This window comes from Lissotriton vulgaris, chromosome 2_1, assembly GCF_964263255.1.
Source record: "Lissotriton vulgaris chromosome 2_1, aLisVul1.2, whole genome shotgun sequence".
Taxonomy (NCBI): domain Eukaryota; kingdom Metazoa; phylum Chordata; class Amphibia; order Caudata; family Salamandridae; genus Lissotriton; species Lissotriton vulgaris.
The window spans coordinates 185,402,187-185,420,938 of record NC_141687.1 but is presented as its reverse complement, the minus strand read 5'-3'; the positions used below and the strand labels follow the sequence as shown (position 1 = coordinate 185,420,938).

General features: G+C 45.1%; 1 protein-coding gene across 1 annotated transcript in view; it reads left to right on the top strand.

The window, feature by feature from the left end:
* Positions 1-18,752, top strand: part of HIP1 (huntingtin interacting protein 1) — a 374,725-nt gene that overhangs the window by 257,321 nt on the left and 98,652 nt on the right. Inside the window, exons 16-18 of the mRNA XM_086954710.1 lie at positions 603-719; positions 931-1,032; positions 8,853-9,047. Coding sequence (XP_086810836.1) covers positions 603-719; positions 931-1,032; positions 8,853-9,047 — 414 coding nt within the window. The remainder of the gene's footprint in view (positions 1-602; positions 720-930; positions 1,033-8,852; positions 9,048-18,752) is intronic.

Here is an 18,752-nt window from a genome sequence, read left to right as displayed (position 1 = left end):
CTATAGCACACATACCTTGAAAATCAAATTCATATTGTGCTAGAAGTGCACTTTTAAAGAACCAGTACCAAAACAGTTTGTGATTTTTAGAAATGTAATCTTGGATCATGAGAGGGTTTAAATATAAGCGTTGTAAAATTAGCATTAGAAACTTCATATCACTTTTAAAACTGTATTAATCTATTTTCGGCACTTGGTTAACAGTTATCAAACAAAAACGACAAATTCATTATAATTAGAGTCCCGAGTTGAGATGTGTTTGCTATCCGAACAGTGGCAGCTGATACTGATAAATCTGTATCAAACATGGTGCTGCTGTTCCATTTCTCAGGTTATTTTAATTACATCTGTTGTATATACCCACATATCAAATAACACACATCATGTATATGATCCTTAAATGCAGGGAACTTGAGGATAAAGCAGCAGTTACTCACCTGTTACACATTACACCTTTGCCATGCATTAAACTGACATGAAACAATTTTGAATTATGCTAACATTCTCACAAACTTGCAAACAGTGCATTTTATTGTGCAGTGTATTGTTTCAAAGTTAAAACGTCTGATGACATCTTCCCTTCTTCCCCTCCGATGACCAAGAATGCCGAGGTGACCAAGCAAGTGACAACTGCAAAGCAAGCCCAGGGGGATGTGGAGCGAGCGAAGAAGGAGCTGGAAGACTCGTACCAGCGAGTGAATGAACACACGCAGAGGAAGGTTGGCTGGAGAGAAATACATTATTATATTGTGGGGAGGTATTGAAAGAGAGCACAAACTGAAGTTAAAAATCCTTGTAGGCAATCCTCTAATTGCAGCAAATCAAATAATCTCTTAACAAGACCTGCATGAGGGGGTGACAGGTAAACCTTAAGGGAGAAAGTGATCTGTATGAGCCACGCTATTACTAAAGCAGTACTTTTCCACACAGGCCCAGGAACAGATTGAGGAGATGGAGACTATGCAGAGAGAGCTTATGTCTACTAAGCAAGAGCTTCAGGTTCTACGGATTAGTCTGGAGACGTCACAGCAGGTAGGAACCTCTTAATGCCTCCCCATTCTGTAAGTGTGCTGTTACTGCAGAATTTCTGCTAGTTACTTAATTTCTTCATATAATATTAACACGTTAATTGAGCAGTAGCATTGGATGAGATGTCCTCACAGACCAGTAGTTTTGTAGGGCATTAAGAATTTTAGATCTTGTGAAAATGCCACCTACCACATGCCTTCTTTCAAAGATAGGTATTCCTCCATATAAACTATATATTGGATAGAGGAAAATCCGCTATTATCCATAGACACAAATCTTAATAGGCGCCATGGACATGACATTAACTATGTTTTAGTGGTCACAGGGACCTCTCCTCTCTATAGACTCTGCTGTTCTCCATTGAACAGAGCCCACCATCTGACTTTCACCCAGAGCTAAATATGATGTCTCTTGCTGTAGTTATGAGGCCAACTGTTGCCATGGGTAGCATATCAACCATTCGATTGACTTTCAGTGCCTATTGTCCACAGTAGACAAGGGATCTTACTTCATCTGTAGATGCAAGATCTGCTTTGAACACAAGATCCACCATTCTCAATAGTCACAATTTGGCCATATGTTCGTTAAGTCTAGTATCTGCCAGAAGCACAAGATGTACCATCAGTCATAATTTCAATGTTCACTAGCCACATAAACACGAGGTCGGCTCTCACCTACAGACATACGAGGGTCAACCACCGGTCAGACATGAGTGAGCAAAGTCAGCCATGTGCCATAAACAGTGTTTAACCATCGTCTGGAGACAATGTCAAACATCTACCAAAGACAGAATTTCAGTTAGCATTATTCTATCGATCACAGTGGATTTCCATGTTTCATAGATTACCTTCCCTGTTTGAGATGACACTTGATCTGCAGATTGCTGTCAATGTTTGGACACGTGGCCCAATGTCCACCATAAATAGGATTCTCACTAGCTGCATTATACACAAGTTTAACCATCCACCATAGTCACAAGATTCATCATCCATGATGGAAATTAGACCCATATTCCACCAACAACACAAGGACCATTATCCACCAGAAACACCAGTGTAATGGTTCACCTTAGAAACAATGTCTATCCTCTTCAGTAGACTATCGCTTCTCCTACCGCTATAGGCACAGGCTCAGCCATACTAAGAAGCTCCACACTCTGCTGTAGACAGGAGTACCTTCATTCACCAAAATCATGCATGTAATTTTCTGCCCTAAATACAGAATCTGCTGAATTAATTCCTGACACAATACCCCATCCTCCATAGAATGAGGTTCCCCATCTGCCTTGGACTCGCACACCACCAAGGATACCAACTTCTTCTTTAGATTATATGGCAGAGCCATGTCTTATCTAATGCATTGTTTATCCGCTTTCTATTTATCTGATGGATCATAAACTTGTAAATGATGTGTGTTTTGAAACTGGTTTACGTTTTCATCTTATGTCGAATATATGACTCAAATAAGTTATAGACCCAGGTCAGTCTAAAAGCCCCAACATCATATGGGTTTCCCATTCAGAGATAAGGATTCGATTGCTGGCTGATTTTTTTTTAATGCATTTATTTATTGTTTACCTAGCTTGGTTACAGCCGGGCCTGAATCACAAAGGTAATTTGAGTAATTTACACTTTTGAGTAAGTTTACAACATTTGGCTATTCACGAAGTCTAAGTTTAAGTGCAGTATTAAGCCCAGCACCACATATGGCCAACCACTGATACTGCAACACCCTTCTGTAGAAAATAATAGAGGTAGGGAATTAATACAAAACCACATAGTAAATAATCCTAAATTAAATTATTAAAAATAGTTAAACATATAAAAAAAATACAATGTAATATTGTACAAATGTATATGTATTTAATTATAAAATATTTTAATACATAACATTCATTTTTATTAAATTATAACAACATTAATTGAAATTAACTGTGTACTTTACGTTTAATAAGTATTAATGCATAATAGAACATTTACATTTTTTTCTTTAGGTGGGAATGTATTTTGTAATTTATACTTTAGAAAAAGAAGTTTAATTTAAATTATTTCCATTAATTTAGGTTTATATAAAAATTAAGTTAATCGTGATGTAGTGTACCAAGCTTGGCTTGGTAGTTTGGTTTGCCCTGTTCCCATCATGCACTGGGACAGGAACAGACTAATTTGCATATAGCCAGGTTCTGAGCTGGGATGGTGCAGTGATCTAAAAAACGGTGTTGGATCTAACCCTGATCTCTTGACTGGGTGAGAGTATTCTGCTTAATTCAGAAACTCTGTCCATCACCACCCCTTGTTGTTAAATATTTTGTCCACCCTAAGCGTGGAAGGGTATACTCAGATGTGAGTCCCTTGCTCATTGCACCATCAGGATTCAAGCAAGCCGGGCCGACGACGGCTGAAATGCCAGAAACCGGTCCCCGGAAGCTTGTTTCCTTCCCAGTGTAAGAATTGGCTTGGTAGTTTGGTTTGCCCTGTTCCCATCATGCACTCGGACAGGAACAGACTAATTTGCATATAGCCAGGTTCTGAGCTGGGATGGTGCAGTGAGCTAAAAAACGGTGTTGGATCTAACCCTGATCTCTTGACTGGGTGAGAGTATTCTGCTTAATTCAGAAACTCTGTCCATCACCACCCCTTGTTGTTAAATAATTTGTGGTGGACAAACATTTGCTGATCATATAACCAGAATGCATTAGGAATGGGGGATCAATGCCCACATCTTCAACGAGTACTTCCAACATTGGGGAATGTCAACTATAGAATTGTTTGCCAGGCCCCGCACTCAAAATGCCAAAACTTTGCCTTCAGGTATCCATATCCGCAGTCCTTAGATAATGCACTGTAGATCACTTGGTCGTAGATATTTGCCAACGCTTTTTCACCAGACCAACTCATTCCTACTGTGGTGTGGAAAGTGCGTCTAGCATCAGAGACACTGATCTCAATTGTCCCTACATGAGGACAACCGCCATGGTACACTCTGCTATTAAAGACGTCCAAATTGCACCAGAGTGTACTTTTTGCCCATGTTGAAGGACGTCCTAAAGCCCCAAAGACATACTGCGAACCTGTTAAAGACAAGGTAGTAGTAAAACAGAGGGTGGAAAAGAAGTATACGCCTCCTCTAGTGGCCGTGTGTACATCAGGGAACAAGTCCCACCCGATTACCTTGCCGTGCACACCACCAGCAAGGGTGCTTCTGCCCAAGCCATAGGCGATGCACCAACGCTCAACAAGGAGAGCAAGAATGAGCTGTAGGATACCCACTTTTGCATTGCCAACGGGGTGAGACTCTTCTCATGCTATGATAGAGTCCTGTCGGAAGAAATTAAGAATTCAGGAAATTGGGGTAGAAAGCAAGTGTTCCAGGGCAAGACCATCTTCAGCGCTACCATCCAGTGAGATCTTGATGCCGCAACAAATACGTGAATGCACTTGCCTTGATTCTACTGATTGCCAGGGAAGGGCGGAAAACGCAAGCCTTGCGCTCCACCCTCAAACGGGAATGTGTGCAACAGAATTGTCTGGAGATCTACTAGCCTGTCTCATGGATAGGTCCTTTGATGACTTGCATTTTTTTGGTGAACAAGCTTATTCTGCCCTGTAGTGTTTTAAGAACAGTAGAATCACAGCACTCTCATTGGATCTCTTGGCGCCTGCAAAGCAGTTCCCACATCGGGAAATTCAGAGACTACTCGAGAGGACTGGCGTAAAGACGGCAGCGGTCATCTCAACCACTACAGCAGTCACCCAAGTCATTTCGAGGCTGGGGACGTGGGTCTGTTTTTAGAAGAACAAGGGAACCCCATAAAGCGAACCTGGGGTAGGAACGTACTTTTTAGAAAACAATGGTTCAAGGGTAGCCTAGTAAGGTCCTCAAAAGAATAATATAGCGAACAATTAATTAGCTAACTAGGGAGCTTTGGAAGTAGGTTCATATGAAATAGTTTTTATTTTCTTTCTTTCTTTGTATATACAATTTTTATAACGTTTTTCAGGTGCTCAAATAAGTGGTAGGGTGAAGAACGTGACATGAGTGAACATAGTGAAAAAAACGGACTCTCACACAACAACAAGGTTAAAAAACAACATGAATATATACAATGGAGTGGGGGTATTTCCTTGGGCAGGTCGACGACGTTTCGATCTGTATGAATTTCAGATCATCATCAGGACGGAAGAGCTTCCTGAAATTTAGTATATAAGTATAATTCAATACGTCAGGAGAAGGTTGACTGGATTATTGAGGCGTTTTAGACTGTGTGGAAAACGAGTTAATTTTGAAGGTCCAAGTAGCGCTCAGTCTGGTAGGAATCATAGAGGGTCCTACATGAACTCGTTCATCTTAAAACCGTAGTTCTATCAGTCCGAGTAGCGCTCTGTTATTTAGAAGAGGGTCCTACTGGTACTGAGAGTATGACAAGCGGAACTTTTCTAATGGAGTCCGCGTAGATTCTGCAATTATTATGTAGACAGACGGATTTGATATAGGGGTCGCCTGGAGTTAATCCCGGCGTTTCGGCTTCGCTGCGGTGGCGTCTGAGTGTCTCGCTGCTTGGCTCTCTCCAAGCAGCGAGACACTCAGACGCCACCGTTGCGAAGCTCCATTAGAAAAGTTCCGCTTGTCATACTCTCAGTACCAGTAGACCCTCTTCTAAATAACAAACGTTATAAAAATTGTATATACAAAGAAAGAAAGAAAATAAAAACTATTTCATATGAACCTACTTCCAAAGCTCCCTAGCGTTAATTAATTGTTCGCTATATTATTCTTTTGAGGACCTTACTAGGCCACCCTTGAGCCATTGGGGACGTGGGTCTGGCAGGCCACACCAATTGGGTCCACAAAGGGGATGCTGCTACAGGTTCTCAGTGATGACACCTCTCCAATGTGGTATTGTAACACGCATGGCAAAGTAGGGTCCTTGGTCTTTTGCCAAGAGGGCGTGTGCCCCTGGCATTGGTTGGAGCATCAGGACATTTCCCTGATTGCGAACTACCTGGTGGGATCCTTGAATTCCAGAGCAGACGATTTAAGCCGGCAACATCTGGCTATCACAAATTGCAGCTACAAATGAGGTCACGCAGGGCATCTTTCAACAGTGGGGAGAACCCTGGCTAGATCTTCTCCCCACCATCAGGAACACTCCGTGTCAAAGGTTTTGTGCTTTCTAGTTTCTTTGAGAATGCTCCATAGAAGATGCACTCTGGGTGGAATAGAACATGGGATGCCTGTACACCTTCCTGCCTCTCCTTCCCCGAGTTTTGAAAAATATCGGAAACAAGTGGGTCCAAGTCATCCTAGTGGCTCTACATTGGGCCTGGAGGTTATGGTACCCAGGTCTTCTGGACATAAGTATTTGTCCTCCAATCAGTCTTGCACTTAGAGAGAATCTTCTGCTGCACCTGCAAGCCAGATTTCTGCACCTGAACCTGTGCAGTCTACACCTCCATGTGTGGCGAATGAGCAACAGCAGTTGACTTCGTTTGATCTGCTGTCTGAAGTGGGGAATGTCATCCTCGCCCCAGAGGCTCGTCCGCAAAGCCAATTTATGCCAGGCGCAGCCCGGTGTGGTATTCTTAAGATTGGCCCTTTATAAGCCAAGCTGTTGTATGTTCTTTTGTTTGTTTTATCTTTGGTCGACCAATGCCTTGCCGTGACCACCATTGAAGGTTATGTATTGGTCTTGTTAAGTTTGCCGGATCAACTGTCCTTATTTAAATCACCTGGTAAATGTGCCCTCCCAAATCTTCTGTGATGCCAGTATGAGACCTTAACTTGACTTTGATGTTCCTCATTTGCCCGCCCTTCGAGTCGATGCATAATTGCTCACTGCATCTATTGACTGTACATATTATCTTTTGTATTGTGATCAGTTCAGCTCATAGCATAAGGGATCTTCAGACACCGTTGGTACATCTGCACTACAGCACCTTTTTGCCAGAAAAATGGTGTTGAGAACTCAGTTAGCCTAAAAAATGTGATTGCTTTCCACGTTGAGCAGTCTGCCACACTGCCTGCATTCTTAGTCCACACTAGCTTCTTCTCCCTCCCCCTTCTCCTCACCCCTTGAACGAAAAGGAAAGACTTCACCGGCTGGGACCCAGGGCTTTAGGCTTTTATATTGATTGTACCCAAAACACTGTGTAAACAGTGGACTCTTTTGTGGGGTTCTGCAGAAGAGAACCCTGTTGAGGTGGATAACCTTCTGTTTTAAGATGTGCTGCTTCGCACTGGCCAAGAAGCCGCCGTTGGAAGGTCCGAGAGCCCATTCCACCAGGGCTAAGGCTTTTACCACCGCTTTGGCTCTTGTAGTGCCTGCCTTTGACATCTGCTAACTAAGCTCGGCATTTGAGGGCTCAGAAAGAGAGAAGCAAACAAAAAACGGACATTTGCGCCTGTGGTGGCGCTTGTATGCGGCTCTACTCCGTCAATTCCGAGACAGTATGTAGCAAAGCGCAGAGCTACACAGCACCATCTAGTGCCACACAGGAGCGTTGCAGGAAAGTTTCCAGATGCAGACTTCCACCTAGGGAGTATTTTAATGTGAGGAATCTGCAGTTAGTTTATCCACCAAAAAGAGGGTTTTTGAAGGTTAGTAATATGTTCTTCAAGCTAACAACTGCAAAATAAACATTCAATTTAAAACATACATAATAGGTATCTTGTCTAAAATGGTCCCGAAAAAATGCCATCTCTGGGTTATGGAGACATTTACAAGCTGCTCTGCCTTCAGCGTGGTGGTTTATGTTATGTTATCTTGGTTTTGTATAACGCACGGCTACTCAATGAGTGTCCCGGCGCTTTGAATGCACACCTGTATCACAACATTTCAGGAAAAAAACTGAGAAAAAGGAAAGATCCAGATAAACCACAGAGGTGACAACTAAGAGGTACAAAGCCAGGTTTTAAGACCCTTCCTAAACGCCAGTAAATTTGAAGTGCCGCGCAGTGTCACTGGCAGCGTGTTCCATAGCTGCGGGGCCAGCAGTCTAAAAGATCGGCCTCCAATGCGTGCCCTTTTTATGCGAGGGACCGTGGCATGAAACAGGGACCCGGACCTCAGGGACCTAGCAGGGTGGTAAAAGGCTAGCCTTTTTTGTAAGTATTTTGCTCCTGAGGCATAAAGAACTTTATGAGCCAAAGTCAGGGCTTTGAAAATTATCCGCTTCCGGACGGGAAGCCAGTGCAGTGACTGCAGGAGGCCCGAGGCTCTAGCACGGCCAGATACTCCAAAGATGGCCCGTGCTGCTGAGTTCTGGACCACCTGCAGCCGTTGTAACAGATACTCAGGCAAGCCGAGATGATGTCACCAGATCTCCTTGATAGCAGTATTGCACAATTACCCTTTATGTATCCTCTTTATATTAGTGAGAAGGTTATTTCCTGTGGCAATCGTGATTCTTTCAAGGACCCAATCGCTCTGGAGCAGCTCTTGTTTCCTCTAGTGAATCCATTATGGATCTATACTCTGCCTTGAAGCTATTTCATAGTATGAAGACTCTATGGCAAGAATAACATGCATTCGAAAATGAGTTAGCTAAAGTAAACAACTTAATCTTCGACTGCAGACATGTGACTAGGCATTGCATTGTATCTCAGTTGTACATTATACATGGCTGGCTTCTCTGTTCCAAGTGGGACGAGTCTGGCATTCTCTCTTTCTCATTGTACATGAATAGCCTTTGTATTCTTTCCTGTTTTCTTTTTGTGTGATTAGGAATGAGTCATGATTGACCAGACATTCTGAGTTTACAATAAAACTCCATTCTTCCCACCCGATGATTATCTTAGTCTTTTCTGGTTACTCTTCTCCACAGACCAGTACAGACCAGAGCTCCAGGGTCGCATCTTTGGAGCAGGAGCGGAATGGCCTAGAGGCAGCAGTGGCCCAGCATGAGCAGCAGGTTACGTCCCTACAAACGGAGCTGCAACAGCTGAGTGAGCGATTAGCCAGTGAGAAGGAGGCCAGCGATGCATCTCTGCAGGCAGTGCAAGCAGAGCTCACTGAAAAGGTACTCACCCCAACAGGGCCCTTTTGATTATTTGTTCTGTGTAAACCATTTTCTAGTTAATACTAGCTTTTGATGGTGAAGTGTCTCTTGAAAGCAAGAGCAGGTGTGGTACATACCATAAGCTGCGAGGGTGCAGCTTACATGCAGTGTTACTAGCATGCTGATACCAGCACATGATTATAGTTAAAAAAATCTCTACAACATAGAAAGACATCTTAGAATAGTCTATGCAGCGTGGTTTCATGTGTTTTACCAAACTGTACTATGAAAAAGTCTGCTCCAATTTATTTTACTGCATGTGACCACTGCAATTTTTATTGAAATGTTTCCTATTGAAGTGTACTAAATATATTCGAATTTGGGGCCATATGTACAAACCTTTTTTGAGGTCACAAACGGCCCGAATAATAGAATCTGTCCGTTTGCGACGACAAAAAAGGGTTTTTTAAAAGTACAAAAGCCAAACTGCAATTCAGTAACACGTTAATGAATCACAATTTGGGTTTGCGAATTGGTGTTTGGAAGGGGCGCAATTAGGACATCCCTTCCTAATACCGATTTGCAGTGGTATGTGTGAATGTTTTGTAACCAGATTGTGGCATGTGTGCTGTGGATACACATGCTTTGCAAAAAAAATGGTTGCCACCTCCTCTGAGGTGGCGGTAAAAAGGATTATGTTACTTACCCTGTAGGCATCTGTTCATTACAGTGTAGTGCTGTAGAGTCACATACTTTGAATAAGTCTGCCACCTAGTGTTGAGATCGGATGATTACAAGTTGTTTTTATTTCAAGAAGTTTTCTTTGAGTCACGAGGCTGTGTGACTCCTCCTTGAGAATACTGCGCCATCTTCAGATTGTTTTTTCCACTTATGGGTTTGGATGTAGTATCTTGCGCTACGGTTCGAGACTCCTTCAGGCCGTTTATTCTCATTCAATGGTATTGTCTCGATTGGTCTACTTTGTGTCTCATACAGCCTTTCTGAAGCAGGTCTTCGACTCACTTCCTCAGCCCACTAGCCGCGCCTGGCCGAGTAAAAACTTCTCTATTTTCACACTCTCAGAGAATGACATGCTAATGAAATGCACTCTGTTGCATTTCTGTCTGAAGTGCCACTCGAAATACCCTCACACCGACCAACGTCCCGCCTCACACCGACCAACGTCCCGGGATGATTGTGACTTATGCCTCTTGCCCGAGCATCGAAGATACCTGTGAGGTTTGCAAATCCTTTTGGTCCGACTAGACCCTTCCGGATCGATGCGCCAGATGATAGGAAATGCTGTATAAACAAGCGGACGATGTCCCAGACATCTTCGATCGACAAGAAGAGGAAGAAGTGTCAGCGGCAGAGAGGACTCACTATCCATCCATGTTTCCAAGTCCCAATCCGAAGATGACTCGACTGTAAGAAAGTGCCCTCTTCTTGCATAGTTGTCCCCACTTTTTGCCAAACTTTTGCTGTACTTTGACAGAGTGTGACGTAGTTTCCTGCCAACCAGGTACCCAGGGTCTATGTTCTTTCCCTAAACTGCTTTGAGACAAAACCCAATTGGCACTCTATGGCCCTATGTAAGTCCCTTGTAAATGGTACCCTAGGCACCATGGGCACTGTGGCCAGGGTAGGCCTCTAAGGGCTGCAGCATTTATTGTGCCACCCTTAGAGGCCCTGTACCTTTACAAACACACTCTGCCATTGCAGGCAGCGTGTTTTGGTGCAGAGCAAAATGAAGAGGCAACATGGCACACATCCCTGGGTGCCGTGCCTACAAGCCATTGCCCTGGAATAGGTAAGCTACCCCTCTGGCTGCGTGCACTATATTAGTGGTGAGGGTACAGTTACAGGATCCCTGTACCCCTGCAATGTCTAAACCAATTCTTAGCTATTGTAAGTGCAGTAATGCCATTAAAAGGATATGGTGCTGGGAGTTTGTCATTGCTAACTCCACAGCACCATAATGGCTTTACTGAAAACTGGGAAGTTTGGTATCAAACATCTCAGCACATTAAACCCAGGCTAGTGCCAGTATGGGATTTAATGAAAATGCACTCAGAGGGCATCTTGGCGATGCCCCTTGAAAAACGACCTAACTCTAGTGCCCTGGCTGAGTGGCTGCTCACCAGTTGCTCCAACAGACAAGTTTCTGGACCCCTGTGTCGAGAACCTGCTGCTCTTGGAGGTCTGAAACAATGCACATCCCGGGACGCGGTGCCAAGCCTCCTCCCCCAGGATGGGCAGAGTGCACAAAAGGAGAAACTTCAAAGGCTTGCTGCCTTTGTTAGCTACTCCAGCCATTTCTGCTTCCAGCAACTGGCCCCCACCAGTTCTGACCCTCACTTTGGGTGGGAGAATCGGTGGGAAAACCAAGTGAAGAAGGGAGGTGGGCACCCCTTTGCCAACTCCACCCCTCAGGTGGGGGCAGTGAGGTGAAGCACAACGCTCAGTCCACGCCATCCTGCAGATAGGGGAGGACCCAGCCAACCAAAGAGCGGCATATGTCCCCCCCCACCCCAGTGGAGGGGGGGCATAATAGGGGGTGTACCCACCCCATTGTTCCCGACCGTTACTTACCTGTAACACCCCATGATCTAGTATTTAGGGGCAAACCTTAAGCTTGACTCCTCAGACAGGAACCAACCAGAAGAAGAGAAGAAGGACCAAAGAAGCTGTGCTGAACTAAGAGGAGAACGCCCACTGACTTGGTCCCAGCCCTACCAGGCTGTCCGCACCTCGAACCTGCTCCAGCAAAATTCCAGTGTGTCCTGCAGCCAGCAGCCCTCAAGAACCCGAAGGACCTGCCCTGCCTTCCAAAACCAGATTTGCTCACCCACAAACTCTGGCTCTGGCCAAATCCACAAGTCTGCACCACTCTGTATCCAGTGCCCCCGGCCCAAGTTCGAGTGGCCCAACAGCACGAGGAGGTCTCCCTGGTGATCCTGACCTGAGATCTGGTGATTTCGGACCTGCCTAGAGTCTCCAAGCAATGCCTACAGCCCCTTTCTGGAGGAACCCCCCGACTGCAACCGGAGCTGGTAATAAAACTTGACGCCTAAAGTCACCCCTGTACCCAACGTCCCACGACCTTGGGTAGCCCAACCGACGGTGTCCCAGCATCCCCAGGCATCCCTACTTATTCTCAAACCGGTCGTCACCGCCAGAAGATCTTCATCCTGAGCCTGCAGTGTTTGTTGCAACCTGAGAATCCCCATTGAAAACAATGGGGCACCCAACACCAAACAAGCACCCTGGATAACATTGGGCCTCTGCACTATGCAGCCGGCCGCCCTAGTGCCGCTGAGGGTGTTCTGGGAGTGCATCCTCAACCCTGGGGGAACCCTGATTCTAACCCCAGAATACCAATTCCCACAAATAATTACTTACATGCAAGCCATTAACTTCATTTCCTCCCATAGGATTGCATTGACTGCTTTTCCATGAAAATTATTTCAAGTGTGGATGGTCTGTATGAAACATTGTAAAACTGCATAACTGTAAACACTGAATTACTTACCTTTTGCCTAGGAAATGTTTCAGGATGATATCTAGGCACTGATAAGCAAAAGTAACATCAAAGGTAATCCAATAAGTAACATGTACTTTAATCTTCAAAGTAACTAAAAAGTCATTTCGAATTGTTGAATTACCTGTAAATCAACCAACTGCACTTGAGCCTGCATTCAACTGTAAATCACTGCATAAGATTTAGCAAAATATTATTTCACTTACCTGCACCAGGCTCCGCTTGGTTCGAGAAATAAAATAGCTAAATATTATTTGAGTTCAAACAAAATTGGTCTGAGTTCAGTCTTTGAGTGTGTGACATCATTTCTTGCCCGAGTTTTGTACAATAAATGCTTAATACTATTCTCTGATAAAACCTTACTGCTCGCCCACACTACCACAAATAGAGAGTAAGGTGCTATCTACTTTTATCTCTGCCTACCGTTGGGGTTCCACTGGACTCTGTGCACATTGTACCTTACTTTAGTATAGTATATACAGACCCAGTTTCCTACGTTGACCATTCTGCAGTCAGCACAGAAGCAATGGACAGCGATTACCTCTGCCCTTGATCCTAAGCCCAAACCATTGGTTTCCACCGAAAAACCTGCTCACGGCCCGACAATACACATAAACCATGGCACGCGCCGAAAATATGACTCCCAAGTCCCACCATCTAGATTGGCTCTGAAAGTTCAGTACACAACAGGGGCCTTCACCTCCTCAATATCGGAGGGCAGAGCACCTTGATCTTTAGTCTCGGCACCAAAACAGAGGCTACAGATTTTGGAACCAAACATTCTTTTGTCGAAATTGAAGCTCCCCCCTCCTCCAAAGCCAATTATCGAGCATTTTCAACAAAAGCTCAATTCGAAACCAAAGACACTGCAAATTCTGCCTGGAACTAAGAAAATAACGATACAACCACGAAAACAACATACCTCTCAGAAGCAGTTGAGTTTTGAAGAGGCATTTGACATTCCTGTTCAATCTGTAAAGAAGAAATGGAAGTATGCCAACTAGTACATTGCACATTCCTATTTCCACCTCACCACCACTACCACAAACACCTCCTTCACCACCTCCGTCACCACATTTGTCTGAGGCAGGTAACATATCCCCTCAGTCTACAGTAGAGGAGGATCAGGATATCCCAGATGATACACAACCAGGGGATCGTTGGGATATTTATGATGTTGTGTCTCAAGCAGACACTGATCCTGAATTGTATCCCACTCACTCATCACCACCTGATGATGCCTTTTCTTATCAGGATCTAATAGCAAGTGCAGCAACGTTCCATCGAGTTTTTCTATATAAAGATTGTAAAGAGAAGGATTTTCTATTCAAGACATTGTCTGCTGCATAGAGAGGGGCCCAATGCTAACCTTTGCTCGAAGGTATGACACGTCATTCAGACGAAATTTCTAAAGATCCCGTCAGAACAAGGATAATCACTCTTCGCATTGATAAAATGTACAAGGCAGCAAAGCACCATTAGACCCCATTTTTATTAAATGCCAACTCACCCCGGACTCTTTGGTAGTGTCAAATGCCAGGAAAGGAGCAAACTCCCAAACAACTGAAGAAGCACCACCTCCAGGAAAATAATCCAAGCTCATAGATGCCTCTGATATAAGAGTTGTGGTACAAGCATCTTATCATTGGCTATTGCAAATAGCCAAGGTTATTAGCAAGTTATGGCAGGGCTCACTGTGACTAAATGGAGGGGCTCCTCCAACATCTCGCAGAGGAGCATAAAAAAAGGGGTCAAGAAATAGTGAATGAAGGTAAACTCATTACTTTACTAGCAATTCTATAAAGTGTGCACTAGATGCAGCTGACACTGCTGCCCGGGGTATCAACACTAGTATCCTATTACCTAGACATGCATGGTCAAGGGTGTCCGGATTCAAACCTTAAGTACAGCAGTCCATATTAAATTCCCCATTCGATAAAGGACATCTTTTCGGCCTGCAACTAGACACAGAGAAGATGGAGATGAAGAAAGACACTGATTATAAACAGTGTGCCAAAACTCTGACCTCTGGGTCACAATACAAAAGTCAGGGACAAATCCCTACACCTAGAACTGTCTACAGAAGCTCATATAGAGGAAACTATTTTAAAGGAAGAGGCAGAGGAAACAACACCTGTTCTTCAAACGCCAATAACAAGTAATGACTTCCTTGCCATTCGCCCTGACCATCTAACACCTGTCGGGGGTCATCTTCAACCATTTTTCAACACAACAGACCACTGGGTCTTGGACGTTATCCAACATGGTTATTGTCTGGAGCTTATATTCCCTCTCTTAAACACAAACTATCTGCACAACATCAAATCCTTCTGCAAAAAGAGATAGCGGTATTACAAAAAGAAGCATTAGAATAGTTCCAACACAATTTAATAGGAATATGAGTATATTCACTATACATCCTAATACACAAAAAAGATGGGTCCCTACAACTCATTCTCAATCTCAGACCATTAAATTATTACATCATATCAGAACACTTCCATGTGGTTACTCTCCAAAAGATCATTCCAATATTACAAAAAGGAGACTTCATCGTGGTTTTAGATCTAAAGGATGCCTATGTTTCGAGGCATATGAGCTGTACATCATATGCGTTAGCATAGATCGCCATCAGGTGTTGGGCCCGGATGTTTGCACTTTGTTTTTCTTTGAAGAAGTCTTTGTAGTCACGAGGTAGGTGACTCCTCCATGGGCACCGATTCCATCCTTACATTGTTTTTTTCTGCCATCTGGTTCGGATGTGTATTGCTGAGCACTGGTTCTGTATCGTTTTTGAACCCCTCTACCCTCGACGGTATTGTCTTTCGATTGAGGTTTCCCACTCGATGCACATCGTGGAATTAGTAAAACCTTCGATCGGGATCTTTGAGGTGGGCAGTCTGGCCTACCAGTGTCAACCACACCAGCACTCCCGGGTGTTGTGCATACTTCCCACGAACCGACCTGCACCAGGTCTGCAACATGTGCTTATCCCCGTAACACAACAAGAAGGACTGCAAAGCGTATCGATCGTTCCGATAAAAAAATAATCTTTGTGACCATGGGGCTCGACGCCACGAAATGCAGAGAGACAGCGGCTCCAAACCTGACATCTTTGGAGAAGATACAGAGGTTCCACGTACAGACGTAGAGGCCGAAGAAGAACTGGTCTCCGTCTCTGAAGCCGACTCCGACATGGAGGAAGACCTGAACATCACCCTGGGTCAACGTATCATGAGCACAAATCCCCACGTGACCACACAACCCAAAAAGACTAAGGCTTCGGTATCACCCCCGCGCTCAAACTCAGGTCAGCACCGACAAAAAAATTCTAATGCCCCGCCCTCGGGTCCAGCTACGAAACATAAGGACAAGCCTTCGGCACAAGCCGGCGCCATTCCGGTACCGAAACACCACCTTCGGCACCGAAACATAATCCGCCACAGGTGCCACCCCCTACATCGCTGGCACAGAAGACACCTTCGGCACCGAAGGCTTCGGAGCTGAAAAAAGCCTCGGAGCCGAAATCGTCCACGCCGAAATCCTCGGCACCTAAAAGCTTGGAGCCTTCAACCTCCGCACCGAAACACTAGGAGCCGAAACATCCCGCTCCGAAAGATTCCGATTCTAAACACACCAAAAGTAAGCATTCAGATTCGGCACACAAGAACCCTCATATAGCTTCCACGCCGAAACCCATCCCTAAGGAGAAAGACACTCCTTCCAAAGAACTTCCATCCAAAGATACAGTTTTGGACCCTGTGGACTAGGGGTGGGGGCGTACTGGAATAACAGGCGTGGAGGCCAGATGTATTGCGCTATTGCAGCTGTTTTTATTGCTTGGTATCAAGCATGCAAGAGGATTTTGAACGGAGGTGCAACTGGAAGGTCTTGAAGTCTGGTTCCCGGCGTGTAAGGGTTGTTCTCAGCTGGGCTAGCCGTCCGGGTTGGAGGGTCTTTGGGTCTTCGGGTGCGCTTCTGCTCTCTGGACTGGATCCGGTTTCGCCTCGGAGGGGGGGAATGAGAGAGAACAGGGTGGTTAGTCCTTTTCGGCTTCTGGACCGTCAGAGTACTGACACCAACACCCGGGTGTGAGAGGACCAGAGAGAACGTGAGGGCGAGGATGGTAAGGGAGGGCTCAAGGATGGGGACAGAGAGAGGGGGAGGGGGACGAGCGTGACGAGGTGAAGGAAGTGTGTAGGGTCTATAGTACAAAGGACCTGGTGCAGTGACACGTCTAGTTAATATATACAGTGCAGAGATGATATCTCAGTGGGGGGGGAAATGTATGTACAACAACTTTACAATTATCTACAGGGAGACACGGAGAAAAAGATAACAGTGTACTCACGTGCCCCGCCGCAACTCTCCAGCAACCTCCTGAGGACTCCACCAATCTTCGGTCCAGACGTCCTCCTCTTCCTCGGTTCCGCTCACAATCCTTCCGCTCTCCGTCTCAGGTTCTCCGCACGCTGTCTCCTGCCACGAGTCCGCCGCCTCGAACGCTCTCCTCTCTTCGTCATCAGCTTTTCTGTGTGTCAGGCTGGTGAAGGGGGCGGGACTTCCGGGGTCACAGGAGATCGCTTCCGGTTCGTTGCGCGACCCCGCTGGTGGTTCCGTTTCCTGTAGGAAAAAAGAGAGAGGAGGAGTTCTGGTCGTCAGGGACGCTGGAGGGACGGGGTCAGTGGCCATGGAATCCCTACGTGGGTGCCGCCCCGTCGAGGTGAGAGGCGCTCCCCTTCCACAGACCCAAAATAGAAAAGACTCTGTATCGATCCCAAAACTGGACAACTAACAGCCACTCTTCCAAAAAAAAGGGAAGCTAAATCTCTGAGTACTGAAAAAGAAGGACCTGGGTACTAACCCTTCTCCCCCTTACATACCTTCTTCTCCTCCACCTAACCCACATTTACTAATCACACCATCAAATTCACCACCACCCCCATTTTCAGCTGAACCACAGGATGATCGTTATGGGGATGGGGAAGAAGATCAGGACATACCACAAGACTTTCCACATGACACAGATCCATGGGAAGATTACAATAAGGACCCTGATCTGTATCCCTGCAGACCTTCCCCACCTGATAATAATATAGTCTTTACACAGCTTATTAACAGGGCTGCTCAATACCATGGGGCGGAACTACACTCAGACCCTCTAGAGGAGGATTTTCTTCACAGAAATCCACTAATACTTTGCCATGCTCTAAAGCATGATAAAACACGTAGATTAGGTTTTTAAGGACCCAGTCAGAACCAGAATACTGAGCCCTAGAGTGGATAAAAAGTACAATCCACTCCTACAGACCCTGTATATATTAGGGTACAGTTGCCCTTAGAGTCTCTTGTTGTATCTAACGCCCGCAAAAGAACTAATTCCCAAATGACAGGCGACGCCCCTCCTTCTGATAAGGAGTCTAAATTAATAGATGCATCAGGCAAAAGAGTGGCCTCACAGGCTGCTAACCACTGGCGAATCGCCAATGCTCAGGCCCTGTTAGCACGTTTTGACAGAGGCCACTATGTTGAGTTTGAAAACACACTTGCTTGATGAATACAAAACAAAGGCTAACGACCTCATTCAAGAAGGGAAGCTTAGCAACAATACTTCCATAAAATGCGCACTGGATGCAGCAGACACAGCATCTCATACCACCAACACCAGCATACTACTACGAAGGCAAGCTTGGCTTCGAATCTCTGGATTCAAGCAGGAGGTACAAGCCTCCATACTCAATCAGCCCTTTGATAAAGAGCATCTTTTTGGGCCAACATTTGACACTTCACTTGAAAAGATGAAAAAGGATACTGAAACTACTAAGTCCATGGGGGCCTTACAATTACCTTCCAGCAGGGGTTCTTTTCGCCGCTCCTTTGATAGAGGTGGCTCAAAAACAGTGTCGTCAGAGACTCCTTCCTCCGCTTATAAGAACAACCAATCCACCGCCTCCAGAGGTTATTTTCAAGGAGGCTACAGAGGAAATAATAACAAGGGACGAGGCAGAGGTAATTCCACCCGCACTTCCCCTGCCAATAAACAATGACTTCCCTCCACTACCCCCTATCATTTAACACCTGTCCGGGAACGACTCTCACAGACCCTACCTTTCTGGAATTCAATCACCACGGACAAGTGGGTATTACAAATTATCCAGTATGGTTATTGCCTGGAACTTACATGT